Source organism: Rhinolophus hipposideros (genome assembly GCF_964194185.1).
Source record: "Rhinolophus hipposideros genome assembly, chromosome: 7".
Lineage (NCBI taxonomy): Eukaryota > Metazoa > Chordata > Mammalia > Chiroptera > Rhinolophidae > Rhinolophus > Rhinolophus hipposideros.
The window spans coordinates 33,517,638-33,536,889 of record NC_138053.1 but is presented as its reverse complement, the minus strand read 5'-3'; the positions used below and the strand labels follow the sequence as shown (position 1 = coordinate 33,536,889).

Here is a 19,252-nt window from a genome sequence, read left to right as displayed (position 1 = left end):
TCTTCTACAAAATTGAGGGGATTACATTTATTTCTATGGTCCATTATAGTTCTAAGATTCTATAAACATATGGAACTCTATGTAGTGTTAATGTTTTCTTTCAAATAATAGAAGTTCATTAACCTAATTTGCAGAATGTCTTTCCATCTTTTTTTATTTTTCAGAGTTGTGATACATGAATAAAAGAAACATTATGAATATTATTCAAACTTAGAAATTTTACTTTCTTCATTCTGTAAACTAATCAATATTTATTGAACACCAACCATGTGCAGGTATTCCTGTTAAATACCAACGCAATTACAAATTCCTGCCTTTATAGACCTTACACAGAAGTTTTGTATTGCCTATCAATGAGTTCTACAGCTTATAGGTATGTTTGATTTGGTCTGCAGTGCTGATTGCATGGTGTTTGTTATTTTTAAATATTTATTTTTTATTTGCTAATTGAAAGTGACTTAACATAAATATATGCATTTTTGGTTTATTTTGAAAAAAATCAACTTACATGTTTTATTCTTATATGATGAAAACTGACTAAAAGTACAACTTCTACTTTTAGTTAGGACTATCATTCCACACTTAATTATATATTCATTTACATACCCATCTTGGCCTCATTTAGTTTTCATCCCTGGTCTACAAACATAAAAGTAGTTGGGAAAATGTGTCACTGAGAGAAAACATACTGAGCTAAGTCTGCTGTGAGAATTGGCTAAGATAGCCACCATATCTACCTAAGAGATAATTTTGTCAAGAGTTAGGCCTAAAGAACAGGATAAAGACATAATACATTTGATGAGCTTTATGAGAATCTAGGATATAAGACAACTTAATAATTTGGTTTATAAGCCATTTCACATCATGTGGATTCATTTTTGTGTTAGGTTATTTATCTATGTATTGAGCCTAAGGAAATTCTATGCAGCTACTTTTCAAATAGTAAAAATATTGGCATAAATTCTGGCCATTCCTTCATCTTTGAATTCTACCAAAGTGTATATATAAGCCTTTAGAACAAGCTTAAAGAACAAATAGGAAAGAAGGAAGAAGTGTACAGAGAATAGTAATATTTACCTGAGCAAAAGGAGAAGGAAAACAGAGGAAGAAAAAGGTATATGTACAGAAAGAAAAAAAAAAAATCATGATAGAGAGATTAACAAGGGCTACTTTACCTGCCCAGGTAACACTTGGTAGCTATTTTGTTTATGACCAGATTTAAAATTGCAGAAAAATAAAACAATTTTAGTTTAGAAAGAGGTACTATTCTAAATGAGTATGCAAACATTAATTATGTTTGGTTGGATGTTTTTGTTTAACTTATGCTTTGCAAATTTCACTTACCATTAGAAAACATCAAGAAGTTTGTAAACAGCCTTAACATCCATCATTGGGGAGTTGATTAAAATATTATGGAAAACTTTGTAGTAATAAAACCAGAGCTGAAATCTGTTTCAATTAGTCAAACTAAGCATAGTGCCTAAGTCCTAGAATATTTTTATGGACCCATGAAAATGCGTTAATTTTAATTTATTTTAAAGTTAGAGGAAACAAATATAATAATAAATAACAATGATTCTAGCCTGCATTTATTCATCTTTATACAAACATAGTCATAAATTATAACTTTTTGTTTTTTAATGGAGAAAGAGGCCAAAGAATGCAAAAGTGCCCAGGGCTAGCAAAAATCATAAATCAGCCCTGAATAAAACAGTATGGCAAATATCATGACATAATGTGAAATGATCTCTAAAGTATTTTTAAAATAACAAAAAAAGAAAAAGCATAAATAAATGAAAGTTTTATGTTACTTGTATATGTATATGAATATCTCTGGAAGATGCACAAGAAACTGAAAACATTATTAATCTTTGAGAAAGGAACTGTATGTTGGTGAATAGGTACGGCAGAGAGTTTTCCAGTAAATATCCTTTAGCACATTTTGAAGTTTGAACTGTGTGAATTTAATATCTATTTGAAAAATAAAGCAGATTTTCATAATATGGAGGCAATTTCTCTTTAGTAAGCATTTCTCTCTCTTGCATGATATCAAGTATATCCATTCAATTTAATGAACCATTTTTAACTGTAATGATTACTATCCAGATATAATTTGCTCTTTTTGGAATTAAAACACAAGTATGGTATCTCCAACAAATCCCAACTTTGGCCTCAGCTCAATTAAAAAAAAAAAAGGCAAGATTTATTCACAAAAACTTACATATTCAATTTCCTTGCTGAATTTGGTTTTCTTTTCTGAGGTGTCTTTCTTGTTTCTCAGCTTTATAATTTGAATTTAAAACTTCACTCCCTCCCATGCCTCTTTCTAATATCAACCACCAAACCCACACTGCACTGAAGTGGCCCTATAGACATCAGCTGCCGACATATCTGTTACAGATGATAAACCCCATGGCCCTTTGATCCCAATAACTCTTCAGTGCCTCAGTAAATGCCCATTGCCCAGTAAGTGCTATTTTATACCCACCTGGTGACACTCATGCTAAGGAAAACTGGGCAGTGCTCATATAAAGCCAGTTACAACTGCCTTGTCTGAAAAATATTGATCTCTTTCCATTTTCCCTTCAAACCTGATACTGACTTCTTTTAGGTTTATTGCCAATACACTATCCTTCATCTTATGAACACTAAACTACGGCAAAGGATGAAGTGTTCATTAATATAATCCTCTTCTATGAGGCCTAACCTTCTCTCAAGTGTTGATGGAAGTGAGTCAGAATAAAAGGTGATATCACTCTACTCCATACCTGGCTCTGCTTTCAAACACTGCCCTCCTGGGTTCTCGCCTGTCTTGGGCTTACTTCCCACAGTTATTTTTTGCTGGGCTGGACTCAGCTGCAGCCAGTGAGTGTTGTTTAATACTTGCCTCAGCTCTATCCACTTCTGCTTTTCCACCAACTGACACGAGCATTTTTTTTTTTTTAATCTTCAATGCAAGGAGACTTCTATACATAATACCCTAAATAAAGGCACTACCATACATTCCCTTAAGAAATAATTCACTGGAAGAGATGAGGAAAATATTTACATAAAATAATACCATAGGAATAATGTTCTAGTTAAAGGGTAATTTTCCAATTTAGTAAATACATGATAAATCATTAAAATTCATGTTCATAAAGAGATTAAGACAGATAAAATAAGTTATAATATAAATACTAAAAAAATAAATCATATATACTCCACTGTTCTAAATATATAAGCAAAATTATTTATGTGTATGCCCACAGATACATATATAATATTGGAATATTAAAAGGAAATTCTCAGGGTGGTAGAATTATTGCTTCTTCACAATGTAAATTTCCAAACTTTGATAATATAAATATATCACTTTTATTACTAGAAAAATTCCATTTTCATGACCCACTGTAAGAAATACCTGACAAGGATGATTTTTATTTATAGTTATTTATCTTTTCTTAGATATGCTTCTTTTCATTATTTTTACTGGGCATTGTAAGTCTAACAATGCTCCTTATTCCTCATTATTATTTTAACTAGGTCTATTTAGCATCAATATTGTGTCACTTCAATCTTCACTCCTAATTTTTTGAGCTTCCTACTGCATAAATCCCACTTCACACCTGACATTTCCCACCTCACATTTCACAAATGTAATAGCCTTACAACAGCATAATTGCATTTATAAATATCCAACTTCTCACTTCCCACTGACATTTCAAACTTCACATTTCACATATTATATTTTGCAAATGGGAAAGATTATATTTCCATTTACCACAACTCCCTTGTCCTTTACCTTTATGCTCTGTTGCCATATTTTTATTGGCACACACATAAGAGTGTCCTTCTTATTTTAGAAGGCATTAAATTCCTTTTAATAAAAGTAGAAGTTGAAAAAAAAGGTTTTTGTATTTACACACTGATTTTCCATTTCTACTTGCTAATTTCTCCTTCCCGTAAATTGTAATTTCCATCTTGTATCACCTCCATTCAGCCTGAAAATATATCCTTTAGTATTTCTTGTAGTGCAGTCTGCTTGAATGAGTTTCCTCAGCTTTCATTTGCTGAAAATATCATATTTTGCCATATTTTTAAAAATATAACTTTATAGAATACAGATTTCAAGAATGATAGCTTTATTTTAAGCACCTTAAAAATGGTACTGTGTTGTCTCTCGTCTCCATTGTTTCTGATGAGAAGTATGTCTCCATTGTTTCTGATGAGAATTATGTCTTCATTTGTATTGTTTTTCTGTATGTAATGCATCTTTTTTTCTAAGGCTGTTTTCAAGAGTTTCTGTTTTAGACTCTGATATTTGTGACTCTCCTGTGATTCTAACATGCTCAAATAAGGTTTTCTTTGTATTTATCTTGCTTATTGCTTTCTGATCTTCCTGGAACTGTAAGTCAAAATTTGTCAGCTATCATTTTTCAAAAATATTTCATTGCCTCATTATACTGATTTTTCTTTTGGAGCTCCAATCCACATATATTGACTTGTATAATACTGTCTTGTACGTTTCTGGTCATTTTCCTTGAATCTTTTTATATTTCTGTTCTCCAGACTGTAGAATTTCTCTGTATCTGTTTCCCAAGCCCCTCTAAATTGGCAAGATTCAATCTCCAAAGTCTGTCTCCTGTAACAATCAATCTTGTTAAGGGGTTTTAAGCTTTGTTAAAGTGTGTCTAGAGTGGGTCTCTCTTTGGGTGTGCCCTTTATCATAAAGCAGTGATTCATCCTGATTCCCCTGTTTTCAGGAAGTGTTAAGGAACCCTAACCAGTGTGTCTGTGCCATAATTCTAAAGTCCCCAGCTCTGCTAATTGTGTGCTACCTCGGTCCTGCTCTCCCCTCTGCAGCAGCCACTATGCCTTGGGTGGCCATGCCTGTGGTTGTACTGTCCAGCGCTCAGGCAAAAACTTGTGGGAAACCCCCCTCCCCACATGAATTTTATGACCTCCACAGATTCCTTCTTTTTAATGCCCTGCTTCATATATTCCCATCACTTCAAAAGCCTAGAACTCTGATCTCTGCCTTTCTGATAGAGAGACTTTCATATTCTGATTGAACTGCAGGTCACTGCACTGCAGCCAGGAAATTTCCCCGAGGCAGAGAACCAGAAAAACTGGGACGCACCTTGTTTCTTTTCTCTCAGGAACTATAGCCCATTTGTATAGTCATTTCCTTTTAGATATTTAATGCTAGTATTTATTCGTGCTCCTACTTGACTATGCGGTGCCTACCCCAACAGCACTGCTCCCTTCTAAGTTGTCTCTATGACGTTCCAAGTCTGCCTTCACATTCTAGCTTTTAGCATACATTCTTTTGGCTGTCTGGTTTGGTGATCAGTTCATACTCTCTTTTCTGGATTATTTAACTCTGTTTCCTTTTGGACTTTAGAGTATAGATAGTCCCCTGATGTGATGCCATTCAATGTGTAGGAGATTCCTTCTGTCAAATGTGACCACTACAATTGAGCCAACCTCCTGCCTTCCCTCCTCATTACTGGACAAGGAAGGGGATTTAGACAACACAGCATACTTATTGAGCCTTGGTCTCTATTATTTAGATTGAACTGAAAATGAAATGCCTATCAATATAACTTTTTTTTCTTTTTACTTGCTAACATAAACACAATTTGGCTAGAGATAGAATATGTCCATCTAAATATTAAAATTTCCAGATTCCTAAGCTAGAAATGACCATGCCATACCTCTCTCCAATGAGCTGCATGTCAATAGCAAAAGATGGGGCTTTGGGTAACCAATTGTTTTCATTGTTTAAAAAAACAACAAAAAAAGACACACATGGCTCATTTCTCTTTATGCTTATTCACCATTCCCCTTCCACTCACTCACTCTGCCTCAGGAAGTTCTGACCTTAGATTTAACATAAACGTGACCTAGACATGATCCCAGAAGAACGAGGTGCCTGGAGTAAAACTGAACTAAACCTGTGGCCTGGAACCAAGCCTACACAAGGTCAGCTTAAATCAATCTCAGCTTGACCTAAAACATGTGAGAAATAAATACTTATGACACTGGGATCTTTTTGGTTATTGTTTACACAACATTATTCTAGCAATAGCTGATTGAGACAATAAGCTAGACATAAATCATGAAAACTCTTAATTAGGAGAAGAAAATGCTGCTAGACTGCCTAGATTCACTGCCCCGCTCTGTTGTTTTTCACTCATATGGATTTTTGCCAAATTTATTACCCCATGTCTCAGTTTCCTTGACGTAAAATAGGAATGATAATGTGTTTTTTTTAATGAGGATTAAACAAAGATAATAATTTAACATTTGATAACATGATATCTGGTACACGATGCTTAATCAATTTTCAAAATTATTATTCAATACCACTGTGGGGTTTGGATTTTACTCAGGAGGCCAGTAGTTTTTAACTATATGTCCAAGAAAGACTGGTGTCTGTCATCTGAGGGGGTTCCCTGATAAATTAGAATTTATCAGGGTCTTTTCCCAGTATGCAGATTAATTTAAGTAAATTAATATAAATTCCACATTCTAAGAATTTTTCTCCCCTATGTTTTTAAATCTCTAGTGATTGGCACAACTTTTAAGTAGGCTAACTGAAAACTAGCAAATGCACAAGTAGTAGTATTATTAATTGAACAAATTCAGAAAAATCAACTATACTTTGTTTGACAACTTGTCTTTTAAATAGACATGCATGCTCAAAATTTTCATTTTATATTACAGAGGCAAAATATTTTCTCCCAGGAAACTTGCTCCCACTTCCTGTGATGGAACTGAAAATATTGTTTCATAATGCTTTACAGATAATATGGTATTCTGCAAAGAACACATTAATTTGCAGGTGCTGTGCCTGCTTAAGATCACTGTTGTTGACGACTGAGAGTCTTTTGGAAGGAAATCTATTTGTCATTTGTTATTTTAAGAGAGATCTGAGCTTGAAAGTTTACCCTGGCTGTAATCAAAGGTAGAAAAGGCTGGGAGCAAAGAAGACTAGTGTATAGCCCTAGAAATAGAAAAACAATTCCTTGTCAGAAGCAGGGAACAAAAAATAGTTGATTAATGAAAAAGATGTTAGGGAAGTGAAGAAAATTTGACATTTGGATGAAGGTGATAAGGGAAAGGAAAGAAATTCTTAAACATTAGTGTAAATGAAAATTACCCCAAGAGCTTAAGAAAAATGCATACATAGTCCATATCCCCACTCCCAAAAATTGCGCTCAGAATTTCTGGAATAATGGCCTAGAACCTGCATTTTTAACAAATCCCACTTCTGATACTGATTCAGGTGGCAGAGAGTCACATTTGGAGAAACGCTAGAACATGATATGCTCTCATCATTTGCAATCATTAATTTGACTCTGCTATTTCAGAATTACTTAGCACTTTGCATGTTCCAGTTACTGGCAAGGATTGCTGCAGATGGGAAGCCAAGGATAAAGGATGATGCCAAGATTTTATGCCTAATCACCCTGGTGAAGAATAATGCTAGTAATCAAGATGAGACACACAACAGTAAAATGTGATATTGTAAGGAAGGAAAGATGGCACTTTTTTTTTTTTTATGTGTTGAATATTGGACTTTCTTAAAGGGCGGAAGTGAGTGGCATTAAATACCAACCGTCTTCCACGTATGGCTCTGAATAAGGTTGTGAATAAGGGAGACAGGATATCCAAAGAACCATCTTATTACTGATAAATGCCAGGCTGGAAGCTGAAGTTAGGGCATGTCACCAATGGTCTTCCTCACACTGGGACCCAGCATTAATTAAGATGCCTAGGCTGTACAATTCTACCAGAGTAACTGCATTACTCTATTACCCCTAAAGACACTATCCTGTCCACCCTCCCTACACTAGTCCTTTACAATTTTTTTTTGTTTTACTGTAGATCCTGTACTTGTCATTGACAACATACTTCAGAATTCAGAATGAGCCCTATTGTTTATCTCCATCTGAGCCTAAGGACTATGACAGCAAAGATCACCTCTGATTTGTCTACTAGCCCATATTCATAATTTCACACAGTGCTAAGCAAGTAGACACTCAAAACAAATTTTTTCAGTGAATAAGTTTTTTAAACAGAACAAATACTAACTTTGGCTTCTGGTCAGGTTTTTCATTTGTGGTTGTGGTTGTTGCTGTTGTTACTGTTTGTTAGTATCTGCTAAGACCGAAGTTCCACGTAAGATGTCAAAGAAGGTAAAGAAGGCATTATTCAAGGTTATCATAACAGACCACAAAAGCCAGAACTCTGAGCTCAACTACCCAAACACAAAGAGATGGAAGCGACTGTCAGAGGTGACGGAGGGAACATCGCAGGCCACCTGTGTTTACTAACTGGCCTTATCCAAAAGAAAAGTTAACTTTTTCTCTTAGCTTTGTGACAGGAGGTAGTTCTACAAGTTGGAACAAGGTGCCCGCCTAAGTTGGGCTCCTACCTCTCCGCAAAGACTGGAAAGACAGGGCTGCTTTTTTCTGCCTTGATTACATTTCCAAAGAATGTCTCCCGGTCCTTAATACAGTCCTGGGTTGTAAAACTGGCAAGAGCTGTTCAAAGGATTTAGTATATATCTCAAAAGGGCAATGGATGAATTTACAATTACAAATGTTCTATAGTAAATACTCTCAGGAAAGGAAGCTCAGGGACCTGGGGACGGGGAGACATTTGTCTAACATTTGTACCTGAGCTGAGAGAAGCGTCCAGCCCGTCTTACTCGTGTTTCTGCAGTTCTACACCGAGGAACTCACCTGCGAGCTCCCGCTCTCTCGAGGTTTCCTTATGCAAAGAGTTTATGGACATTTTACACTACCCGTTTTTGTTTACTTTCCTAATCAGGACCCACCCGCGGAGCCCGACTCCGCTCCGACTGGCCGAGCGCGTGCGCACTAGGAACTCCGCGCCGCACGTCACTGAGCGCGCCGGCCGCCGCATGGTAGCAACCGCAAGCGTCCATAGCAGCAGTGGCGGCTGAAATGTACGAACTTCCGGTTTTCCCGGCAGCTGCTGTCGTTGCAGCAGCTGTCGCTGCTGTCACCTGCCGCGGCCGGGTCTCAGCCCGGGATTTGGTCACCTCTTCTTCGTTCTCCATTGCGCCCATGGTTCCTCCTGGAGCCAGGGCGGCGGGCCCGGCGGCTCCGGCGTGGTGAGAGGCCGGACCGGGGACGATGAAGGCCCTGCATTGCAGCTGCTGCCTCAGCCGCTTTCTGGCGTCGGCCCTCCTGCTGCTGCTCCTCCTGCCAGGGTTAAGAGGGCCCATGGCGGTACTGTTGCAAGCGGCCGAAGCCGCTCGGGACTCCGGACCTTTGGAGCGTGGCCCGCGGACCCTGCCCCCACTTCCGCCTGGCCCCACCGCCGCCCGGTCCCCCGGCCGCGCTCAGGCCGAAGCCGCGAGGCCGCGGGGCGCGGAGGGTGGCAATGGCAGCAGCCCCGGTGCGGGGCTGGAGGCGGAGGACCCAGCCGGGAAGGCGGGGGAAGAAGGTTCCGTGGGTGGCGTTCTCGCTGTGAGCCCCGATCCCGGCGAGAAGCCCATGACCCAGCGGGCCCTGACCGTGTTGATGGTGGTGAGCGGCGCGGTGCTGGTGTACTTCGTCGTCAGGACTGTCAGGTGAGGCTCAGCCTCCATCAGCCTCCCCCCGGGGCCCGCTGACCTTCCAGCAAGGCACATTTCTGGAACCTCGCGTTGCCCACCTTCCTCCCCCAGTATCAGGGGTGCCTGTTTGAGTGAGATTGTGAAGATGACTGTCAAAAGACAGTGGTACTTCTGGGAGAATTGAAACCACCGAGTAGTTGCTCCCTTCCATTTATCAATTATGCATAGTATCCGCCTCCAAATCCCTTTATCTTGCCTAAAAAGGCATACTTTCCCTGAAAGGAAGTAATCTTGTATTGGACCACAATGTGTTGTAATACTTCGCTTTCTATTCTGTACTGTGCACTTTTGTCAATTTGCCTATTAGAATGCAAACTTCTTCAGGGCAGGGTTCCTATTAGGTAGCGTTTGTAAGCCCTAGAGTTCCTTGTACGATACCGCCACTTGATAGGAAATCTATTTATTTAAGTGGGTTAATAGTAGTGCAGAAGGACCTTATTATGGTTATTTTATAAAATATGAAAGAAAAAAAGTTCTTCCTTACCAGAGATTTTTTAGTATTGGCTTTTTAATCTGCCCCGTAAGCAATTCGATTGTACCATATGAAGTTTCCAGCATTCCACCATTTTTTACCTGGAAAAGTGACAATTTTGTATTGTCACTTTCAATGTGTGTCGTATTCCCCATTAATCAGAAATATTTAGCATTCATTTTACATGGCACAGTTATTTCAATGCAGAGTGTTACCAGTTGCATGATAAAATGGAAAACTGATAACTATTAAGCAAAGGAAAATGTTATAAATATGATCCAATTTTAATATTATAGCAAATATTTAGTATCCTAATAAAACTGTCACTATATTGACTTTAAATTTACAAATATTTGAATTCATATATAGATAAATTTGATATTTCACACACACGTGCAAACTTTCTAAAATGAATTCACCTATAAATAACAATTCTAAGTCATTCAAAAGTTTAAATTTACAAAATACATAGTTTTTAAAGACTAGTCCAACTACAGAATGCTACATTGCTGAGTTATTTAAATTTTAGATTTCGAACAGATATGATCACTTAAATGACACCTTTCACTTTACCTGTGAGGAAATTGACCCAGAGGGTAAAATGATGTCTCTGATATTCCATGGAGCCTAATAATAATCTATGATTGTACAATCCACTGTTTGCTTTGTTTGAATATTTTCCAATTAACAAAATGTCTATCTATGTCCTGACCTATGATCAACATTTTTATTAAGTAAACTAGGTCATGATGTTGGACATACTATGAGTAAAAATAGACAATTGCCACTTATTTTTCTAATACCCTAATGCCTTATCAAGTAGAAAAGGAATTATATAATCCAATTAGAGATATTTTTTTATCAGTAACCTCCATTTGATGCATTCCTTTATCACTGAAGTAAAATTGGCTTATGACATCAATCATATTAAAATATTCCAGCCATGTAATAAGACTGATTTGGAAAATCTATAATAAAGCCTCTTTTAGTGGGTTAGCTGTGGACCACCTTCTGAAGAGCTGGATTAGAGAGCCAAAACGTCAATATTAGGAGCAGTCAGCCAAGAAAAGAGCTGAGGGAGCACTGTCTCAATAGTTTCTTCCTTAATAAAACAGAGGCTAGGTTTTCAGGAATGCACTGGTTTATTGTTTTCCAAACTGTCACATTTTTTTTCCTTAACTACCTACCCTATATTATTTCATACATTTCTTTAAATATATTTATTTAAACTAAAAGTTACATTTTAAATAAATCTATTTATTATTCCATGAATAGGAAACCAACATCCCTTGTCTTAAATAGCTATTAAAAAACAACAACAATAACAACAGTGTAAAGCCACTTGTAGCAGACATTTGGTCCAGCGAACCTTGGGAGGTGGGAAGGTGGGGTCTTTGAGACCTCTTCAAGGAATCTGCAAAATCAAAGCAATTTTCAAATAATACATTATCTTGTAAGTTTATAGGGTATAAGAAGTTCATTGATACCATTTCAAATTCTACATCACAGCTAATTTTTAAGAAACTACCTCTTGTTGAGTTTTGGTGTAGTAGCAAAAAAGAATAAATACTAGCATCTGAAAAGATTGAAATGCTCCTCACTTTTCCAAGTTCATATCTATGTGAAGCTAGATTTTCTTCATATCCTTCAACCAAACATTGCAAATGATTAAATGCAGAAGCAAATATAAATATTTACCTATTTTCTATTTTCTATCTCTTTCTATTTTCTATTTAGTTCTGTTTAAGCCAGACAGTAAAGGGATTTGAAAAAAAAATCTAAGTCAGTGCCCTTCTGTCACCTTTTTGTTTGTTTTCTTTTTGACAATATATTTTTTTTATGAAAAAGTTATGTTAACATGCAATGGATTTATTATTTTAAACCGAATGATAGATTTTTCGTTTAATTAACATACTAAGTATTATATTAATATGTATATATAATCCACATAAATATAAGCTATTTGTAGTCATGAATAATTTTTAAAACCATAGTTTTTTTAAGTGTTATTGACTATATTTCCCATACTGTATTTCTCATCCCCATGACTATTTTCTAACTACCAATTTGTACTCCCTAATCCCTTCACCTTTCTCACCCATCTTCTAAGCCATCCCTCTCTTCTAGCAACCATCAGTTATTCTCTCTATTCATGAGCCTCTTTCTGTTGTGTTTGTTTATTTATGTCTTTTGATTGGAGCATTTAATTCATTTACATTTAAGGTGATTATTGATAGGACATAGTCATTGCCATCTTATAATTGGTATTTTTGTTCTCCATTTATTTTGTTCTTTAGATTCCACATGTAAGTGAGATCACATGGTATTTGTTTTCTCAGTCTGAAACAAAGCTTGTTTCACTTAGCATATTACCCTTTAGGTCCATCCATATGGTTGCAAATGGTAAAATTTCATTCTTTTTATGGCAGAGTAATACTCCATTGTACATACGTAACATAATTTCTTTATCCAATCGTCTGTTGTTGGGCATCGATCCTAACAATGATAGAACTCATATACTTTTTGCTTCCAGATTGTGGGATGAAAATCATTCATTTTGGTGAATGCCCATTTTGGCCCCCCACTTCCAAAGTATGTGGGACAGCACAACAGCATTAGTTATTTGTGCCAAGGGGGAGGAATGGGCCAATAATCATTTCCTTAACTGATGATATGACACTGAGAGTATTTTACTTCTAAAATACTTGAACTCCATTAAACTTCCAAATTGTTTTGTTTTAGTCTAATTCGGCTATAATGGATATGTGACTAGAAATAATATCCACTTTGAGTTTGGAAATATTCCAAAGAACGATTAGATTCCCTCAGTAGAAACTGAAAAATACATACAAAGAACAGTAGGAACAGAATAGAATTCCTAAGATTAATATGTAATCTCTATGAAAAGAGGCTCATTGCCTTATCACTACTATATCCCCAGTCCTGAACATTATATACAACATATGGTAGGCACTGAATAAGCGGTTGCCTAATGAATGCATGTTCTTCGTTAATTCTTTATGTTGCTGTATAAGTAGGTAGTAAAGATTTGGAAATTTAAGGGTTATTGGTACTTACTGATAGAACAAAGAAATATGAAGATCTCAACTAATATTTAGATTTACTTTCTCTCTGTCAGAGGTTCTTTTCACAGTAAAATCTATGAAGCAAAAAAGAAATAAGGTCGTGACTATTTTCTAGGAAAAAACCTTAAGATTAAGGCCAGCCAAGTTGCTGAGTTACCACATGAGGACAGCTATCCTGGAGGATAGTCCAAGCCTGCAGCTGAATTTTCATAATGGAGAAATACACATTTATTGCATTAAGTCATTGAGATTGAAAATGTTTTTGTTACCTTAGCATAACTTGTATTTCCCTGATTAAAATATTTAGCCTATCATATCAGTGTCAATGTGTTAACAAGTAAAATCATTTGTTCACCTCAGAGGTTTCGCCATTCCGGCATAAGCCCTTCACAGTTGGTAAGAGAGACATGAAACTTCTATAATGTTATTAACTAATGTCACCTTAATAAATTTAATATTTTTTAAAAGAGTACACAGGGCCTTTTGACTGCTTCAGCCTTGAAATGAGTCTAATTGTATGAAGACCTGTACATGAGTGTGTGGTTCGATTTGGCAAGCACTAGTAATGTCTGCCATATGTGGTGATAACTCCAAAGGCCATGTAACTGGAAAATGCCCAAGATCCTGCAGAACCCAGAGTTTGAATTCTATTTTTGGTATTCCTTGTATACTTCTCAGGGAGTTTCTGAAGTGAATTATTGATTATATTTTTACTCTTTCATTGGATGAATTTGTGTTATACAGAATAATAAAAACAAATTCTTACTGATACCGAAAATAATAAGGAATTAAATAACGCTTTTGCACTTAGTTTGGTCTGTGCTATTTCCCCATGCTTCCTTATAGAGCGTACTTTATAATGGATGCCCAGTGATACCCACTGCAAACTATCCCAACTCTTGAAAATGCAATATTACTATATGAAATTAACAAAATTTATCTATTCTTTAATTGTCCATTATTTTTTCTTACTTTTAACTGGCTTGTTCACTATGTGCATCTTTTTCTACTTCATAACTTCAAGCTTATGCATTTTACTTTCTTGTAATTTAGATCTACTATGACCCATTATTCCTGTTACTGTGCCTTGCAGTAGCTGCATGAATCCTTTGATCTCTCACCCCTTCAAAGTGCCTTGTGTTCCTGTTTGCATATATGTGCATGTGCTGTCTCCCACATGGACCTCCCAAAGCAGATATTCTGATTGGCTTCTTTTAGCTTTGTAGGCTGGGCTACAAAATAGGTCACAATTCAATCTAGAGACTGACAGCTCTGGTTTAGAAAAGGTGCCCATCCTAGGATCACATTAGTTGTAGCTAACAGTAGGGGATTTTGCATGGTAGAAAACGTGATTAGCCATCATTGCCCATTCAGAAGAGCTTATAGGCAGAGTAATTTATTTTTGTTTTAATTAAAGTTTATTAGAGTGACAATTGTTAGTAAAGTTACATAGATTTCAGGTGTACAATTCTATAATACATCATCTATATATCACATCGTGTGTTCACCACCCAGAATCAGTTCTCTTTCCATCATCATATATTTGATCCCCATTACCCTCATCTACCACCCTCTCTCCCCTACCCTCTGGTAACCACTAAATTATTGTCTTTGTCTATGAGTTTTTGTGTCTTCATTTGTTTGTCTTGTCCTTTTTTTTGTTTTCAGTTTTATATAACACATATCAGTGAAATCATATGGTTCTTGACTTTGTGTGACTTATTTTGCTTAGCTTTATAATCTCAGGATCCATCCATGTTGTCACAAATGGTACTATTTTATCTTTTCTGTGGCAGAATAGTATTCCATTAAGTATATGTAGCACAACTTCTTTATCCATTCATCTATCGAAGGACACTTTGGTTGTTTCCAAGTCTTGGCCAGTGTAAGTAAAGCTGCAATGAATTGGATCACATGTGTCTTTACGGATAAATGTTTTCAGATTTTTTGAGTAGATACCCAGGAGAGGGATTGCTGGGTCATATGATAATTCTATCCTTAATTTTTTGAGGAACCTCCACACTGCCTTCCATAGAGGCTGCACCAGTTTGCATTCCCACCAACAGTGTATGAGGGTTTCTTTTTCTCCACAGCCTTTCCAACACTTGTTATTATTTGTCTTGTTGATGATAGCCATTCTGACTGGGGTGAGGTGATATCTCATTGTGGTTTTTATTTGCATTTCTCTGATGATTAGTGATGTTGAGCATGTTCTCATGTCTATTGGCCATTTGTATGTCCTCTTTGGAGAAATGTCTCTTCAGGTCCTCTGCCCATTTTTCAATTGGGTTGTTTGTATTTTTGTTGTTGAGTTTCATGAGTTCCTTGTATATTTTGGATATTAGCCCCTTAGCAGAAGTTTTGTTTGCAAAAATCTTCTCCCATTCAGTTGGTTGCCTCTTTATTTTGTCAATGGTTTCTTTTGCTGTGCAGAAGCTTTTTAGTTTGGTATAGTCCCATTCATTTATTTTTGCTTTTATTTCCCTTGCCTTTGGAGTCAAATTCATATAATGCTCTTTGAATTCAAGGTCTATAACTTTAGTACCTATGTTGTCTTCTATTCAGTTTATTGCTTCAGTTCTTATATTTAGGTCTTTGATCCAAGATAAGCCAAAAACATACAATGGAGGAAAGACAGCCTCTTCAATAAATGGTGCTGGCAGAATTGGAAAGCCATGTGTAAAAGAATGAAACTAGACTGCTGTCTCTCACCGTGTACCAAAATTAACTCAAGATGGATCAAAGACCTAAACATAAGACTTGAAACAGTAAATTGTATAGAGTAATTTTTTTATAGGGAGATCTTGGGACAGTGGACATTGACAGGTCCCTTGATAGCTTGCCTTGTGCGTTATTCTATTTTCTATCTTTTTAGTGATAGGGCCCCCATATGTAAACTGGCTAAAAAGAACACTACACTGATTGGCAGCACTTCCACTGAAGTTTAGAACTCTGAGGTGTCTGAGGTGTCTGCTTTAAAATCAGTTCTGTTCATGAATTTGGGCTCTTGAATCTCTGAGGAGAGAAAAGGAAGAAAAGGATATGATGAGCTAGATAGAGATGGGACCACTGATCGAAGCTGAAAAAACAAGTATAGGATGGAACTATGGAGAGTTATTAGGTTCTTTAGTGGCACTTTGGTTTTTGATTGAAAACCTCCGAGAAAAAAATGTGGTTAATTTATTCAAGGTGGAGTCATTGCTAATAGAACCTTCCTGAACGATTCTTAAAAAGAAGAGAATCAGAAGGAAATACACATGGGCAGTGAAAGGTTGGCACCAAGGCGCCAAGGGTGGCACCTAAGGCACCAAGATGCTAAGTCGCCTATAACTAATAGAGTTCCATTAAAAGTGACTTTAACATAAGGACATTATTTTGTTATTTACCATGAATATGAGCAGGCTCAGGCTTTGTTCAATAATTTTGTGAAATTATCAAGAATTCTGACTTTTTCCATCCTTGTTTCTCCATAGGGTAGCGACCTCAGATTTAGCATTATGTCCTCACATAATAGTGTCTGAACGAGAAAAGAGAGAAGGGGCCCTGAACAGAGGCTTTCTCTTCCTATGTTCTTTTTTTATCAGGGAGAAAAATCTTTCCTGGAAACCCCACTTCAGGCATCCCCTTCTATTCCATTTGTCTGAACAGTTTCATCTACTCAACCCTAGACACTGACTGGGAAAAGGAAAATTACATTTTTTATGATTGGTTTACACCAATTATTATGATCATTTTGTATTTCTTAGGGCTGGACTCAGTTGCTCTCTAAACAAAATTATGGTCCAGTTTGTGGGGAATAAGAGGGTTTTCTTTTGGCTAAACAAAGCAGATTCTGGTGCAGTGATTAAAACTAAGAGATGGCCTAACCAGAAGAACATAAATGCCCTTATTAATGCAAGTAGCTACTAAGTTATTACTTTTACCACAGAAGGTTTAACCAGAAAATACAGTTCACCAGAACAATATGTCTGGTCTGGTATAATGTATGATGGTTGTATTGAGGATGAGGAGACTGCTTGGGTAAACTACTTTTGTGACCTTGGTTAAAATGACTTTGATTCATTAGGAAGACAATAATGGCTTAATGTTTAAGAAGCTAGGCTTGGGTGTCAAATTGCTTGTATTTGAATCCTAGCTCTACTATTTACTGTCCCAAATTTCATTTTTTCCAAACTTTGCCTTTTTATGTATAAAAATGAGGGTACTTATAGGTTGTTGTGAGGATGATATCAGGTAATGCTTGTAAGCTCCTTAGCTGAATGTTTGACATATTTACATTCAGTAACTATTTTTAGTGATTAAAAAAAATCTAGAGTTGGAATGGGAATATATTTGGGGGTTTTACTATATTTTCTAATAACCTCCCCCATATCATATTCCGTGTGGTATCTGACCTCTGAAACTATTATATAATCAGAAAGAGGGTAGGTCTAACAAGTCTAGATATAGATTGGAAGGTGAAAAAAGGAGATTATGAGATAAATATGCTGGAGGGGTTGGTCATATAGTTAAAGGCAAGCTGGGATGAATCGTGGAGGTTCTGAGTTGTAAATAAGACTTTAAAGTTGGCTGGGAAATAAACCCGTTCTGAACTCTTAAAAATGGAGGTCAGAAGAATTACCAAGCCACTCATCCCAAGCTTTGGGGACTGAAAGAGAATACTAGGAAACCCATGTAAAGACAAAAAGGAGAGATGACAAGGGAGCTATGTGCCATGTATTCACTTTTATATAGTACACTTTGTAGCCAAGCTCTGTGACATTTACTTAGGATTTACTTCACCTGGGCATAGGCACCACAATACCATGAAATGGGAGCCAAATTTAAGCACAAGAACTGGTTGTGTGCACTAACCTATAAGGAACTGGGTGAATAAAGGCTGTCAGAGAAAGCAAGATTGAAATATTCTAAACATAGATGAGCATGCATTTGACCTTTTTAACTTTGGGTGTTAGCAGTGATGTTTTACTGTGGATGAGCAATGGCAGAATACCTTGTTGGGGGAATCTTCTGTTTAGTGCTGCACTTGATCAAGATTGAGATAGTGACAGAGCTTGGTAACTGATAGGCCTGTAGAGAGGACCCCAAGAATAATTATGAAAAAGGCCAATGGAATTCAAAAGCACAGTAGTTTGAAAACTGCACTTGGGGTCAATAGTTCCTGAGAGCATCATTGCTTTACATCACAGTAGAATAATCAAAAAGAGTTGAATTAACTCATTTTATCTTGTATAGTAAGACAGAAATATCACTAGCATTGGATAGGGTTCCATGTAGACTGCTAAGAATTTAAAAGAGAAAAGCAAAAAGTCAGTTGGCTTTTGAAAGTACAAACTTATTTAGTGAGTAAATGAAAGATAACTACATATTACCATATGGTAAATTTTCATACCCAAAAGATGAAAATGAAACTCCATAGCACAGGATATAAGTTGAATATTGGTGTTTCTAACTTGGGTAGACTGTAAGAATCATCTGGGTACTACCTAAAACATCCTAAATGAGAATTCCAGAGTCCTAGAGTGAATGCATATTTAATATGTTTAATTATTCTAGTAAGTTTTTTTTTGGTCCTGAGTCAGAAGGCTTTTATTCATATTATAATTTAAAAATTCCCTAGCTCCCCTAAGGTTTTCTGTGGTGTTTCTAGACATGTTTTTTTCAGGCTTCTGTTATTCTAGAGATGGTGATTTGCATATAAATTATAGGTATATTTGTTCAACATAGAAAATGCAAGATGTATTGTGGATCCATATATTTCTGTTAAATAATTTGTTTAACAGATACTTATTAGGGAGCTGCTTTCTGCCGATCCCTGTGTGCTGTATAGCAGTGAGCAAGAACAGATCTATTCCCTGCTTCCATGAAACTAATGGTCTAGTAGGAAAGACAAATAGTTCCACAAATAAGTATACAAGACACCTTTGGTAGTACTTTAAAGGAGATGTACATGGTGCTATGGAAACTAGTAATAGGTGTTTGTGACTGAGCTGGGTTGATCAGGGAAGGCTTCCCTAAGGAAGTGAAACTTGAGCTGGAGCTGAAAAATGAATAGAC

General features: G+C 36.5%; 1 protein-coding gene and 1 long non-coding RNA gene across 3 annotated transcripts in view; one reads left to right on the top strand and one right to left on the bottom strand.

Annotated features, from left to right (window-relative positions):
- The window catches only part of LOC308499803, a 103,887-nt gene extending 95,088 nt beyond the window's left edge, over positions 1–8,799 (bottom strand). The window contains exon 1 of the long non-coding RNA XR_013993639.1: positions 8,736–8,799. This is a non-coding gene — a long non-coding RNA (uncharacterized lncRNA). The remainder of the gene's footprint in view (positions 1–8,735) is intronic.
- Positions 8,800–8,905: 106 nt separating this feature from the next.
- The window catches only part of FAM174A (family with sequence similarity 174 member A), a gene marked incomplete at its 3' end in the record, with an annotated part of 32,061 nt that continues 21,714 nt past the window's right edge, over positions 8,906–19,252 (top strand). Inside the window, exon 1 of one of the 2 annotated variants that reach the window (XM_081054476.1) lies at positions 8,906–9,592. In XM_081054476.1, coding sequence (XP_080910602.1) covers positions 9,153–9,592 — 440 coding nt within the window. In that variant the 5' untranslated portion in view covers positions 8,906–9,152. The remainder of the gene's footprint in view (positions 9,593–19,252) is intronic. The other variant, XM_081054477.1, reaches the window with a different exon arrangement.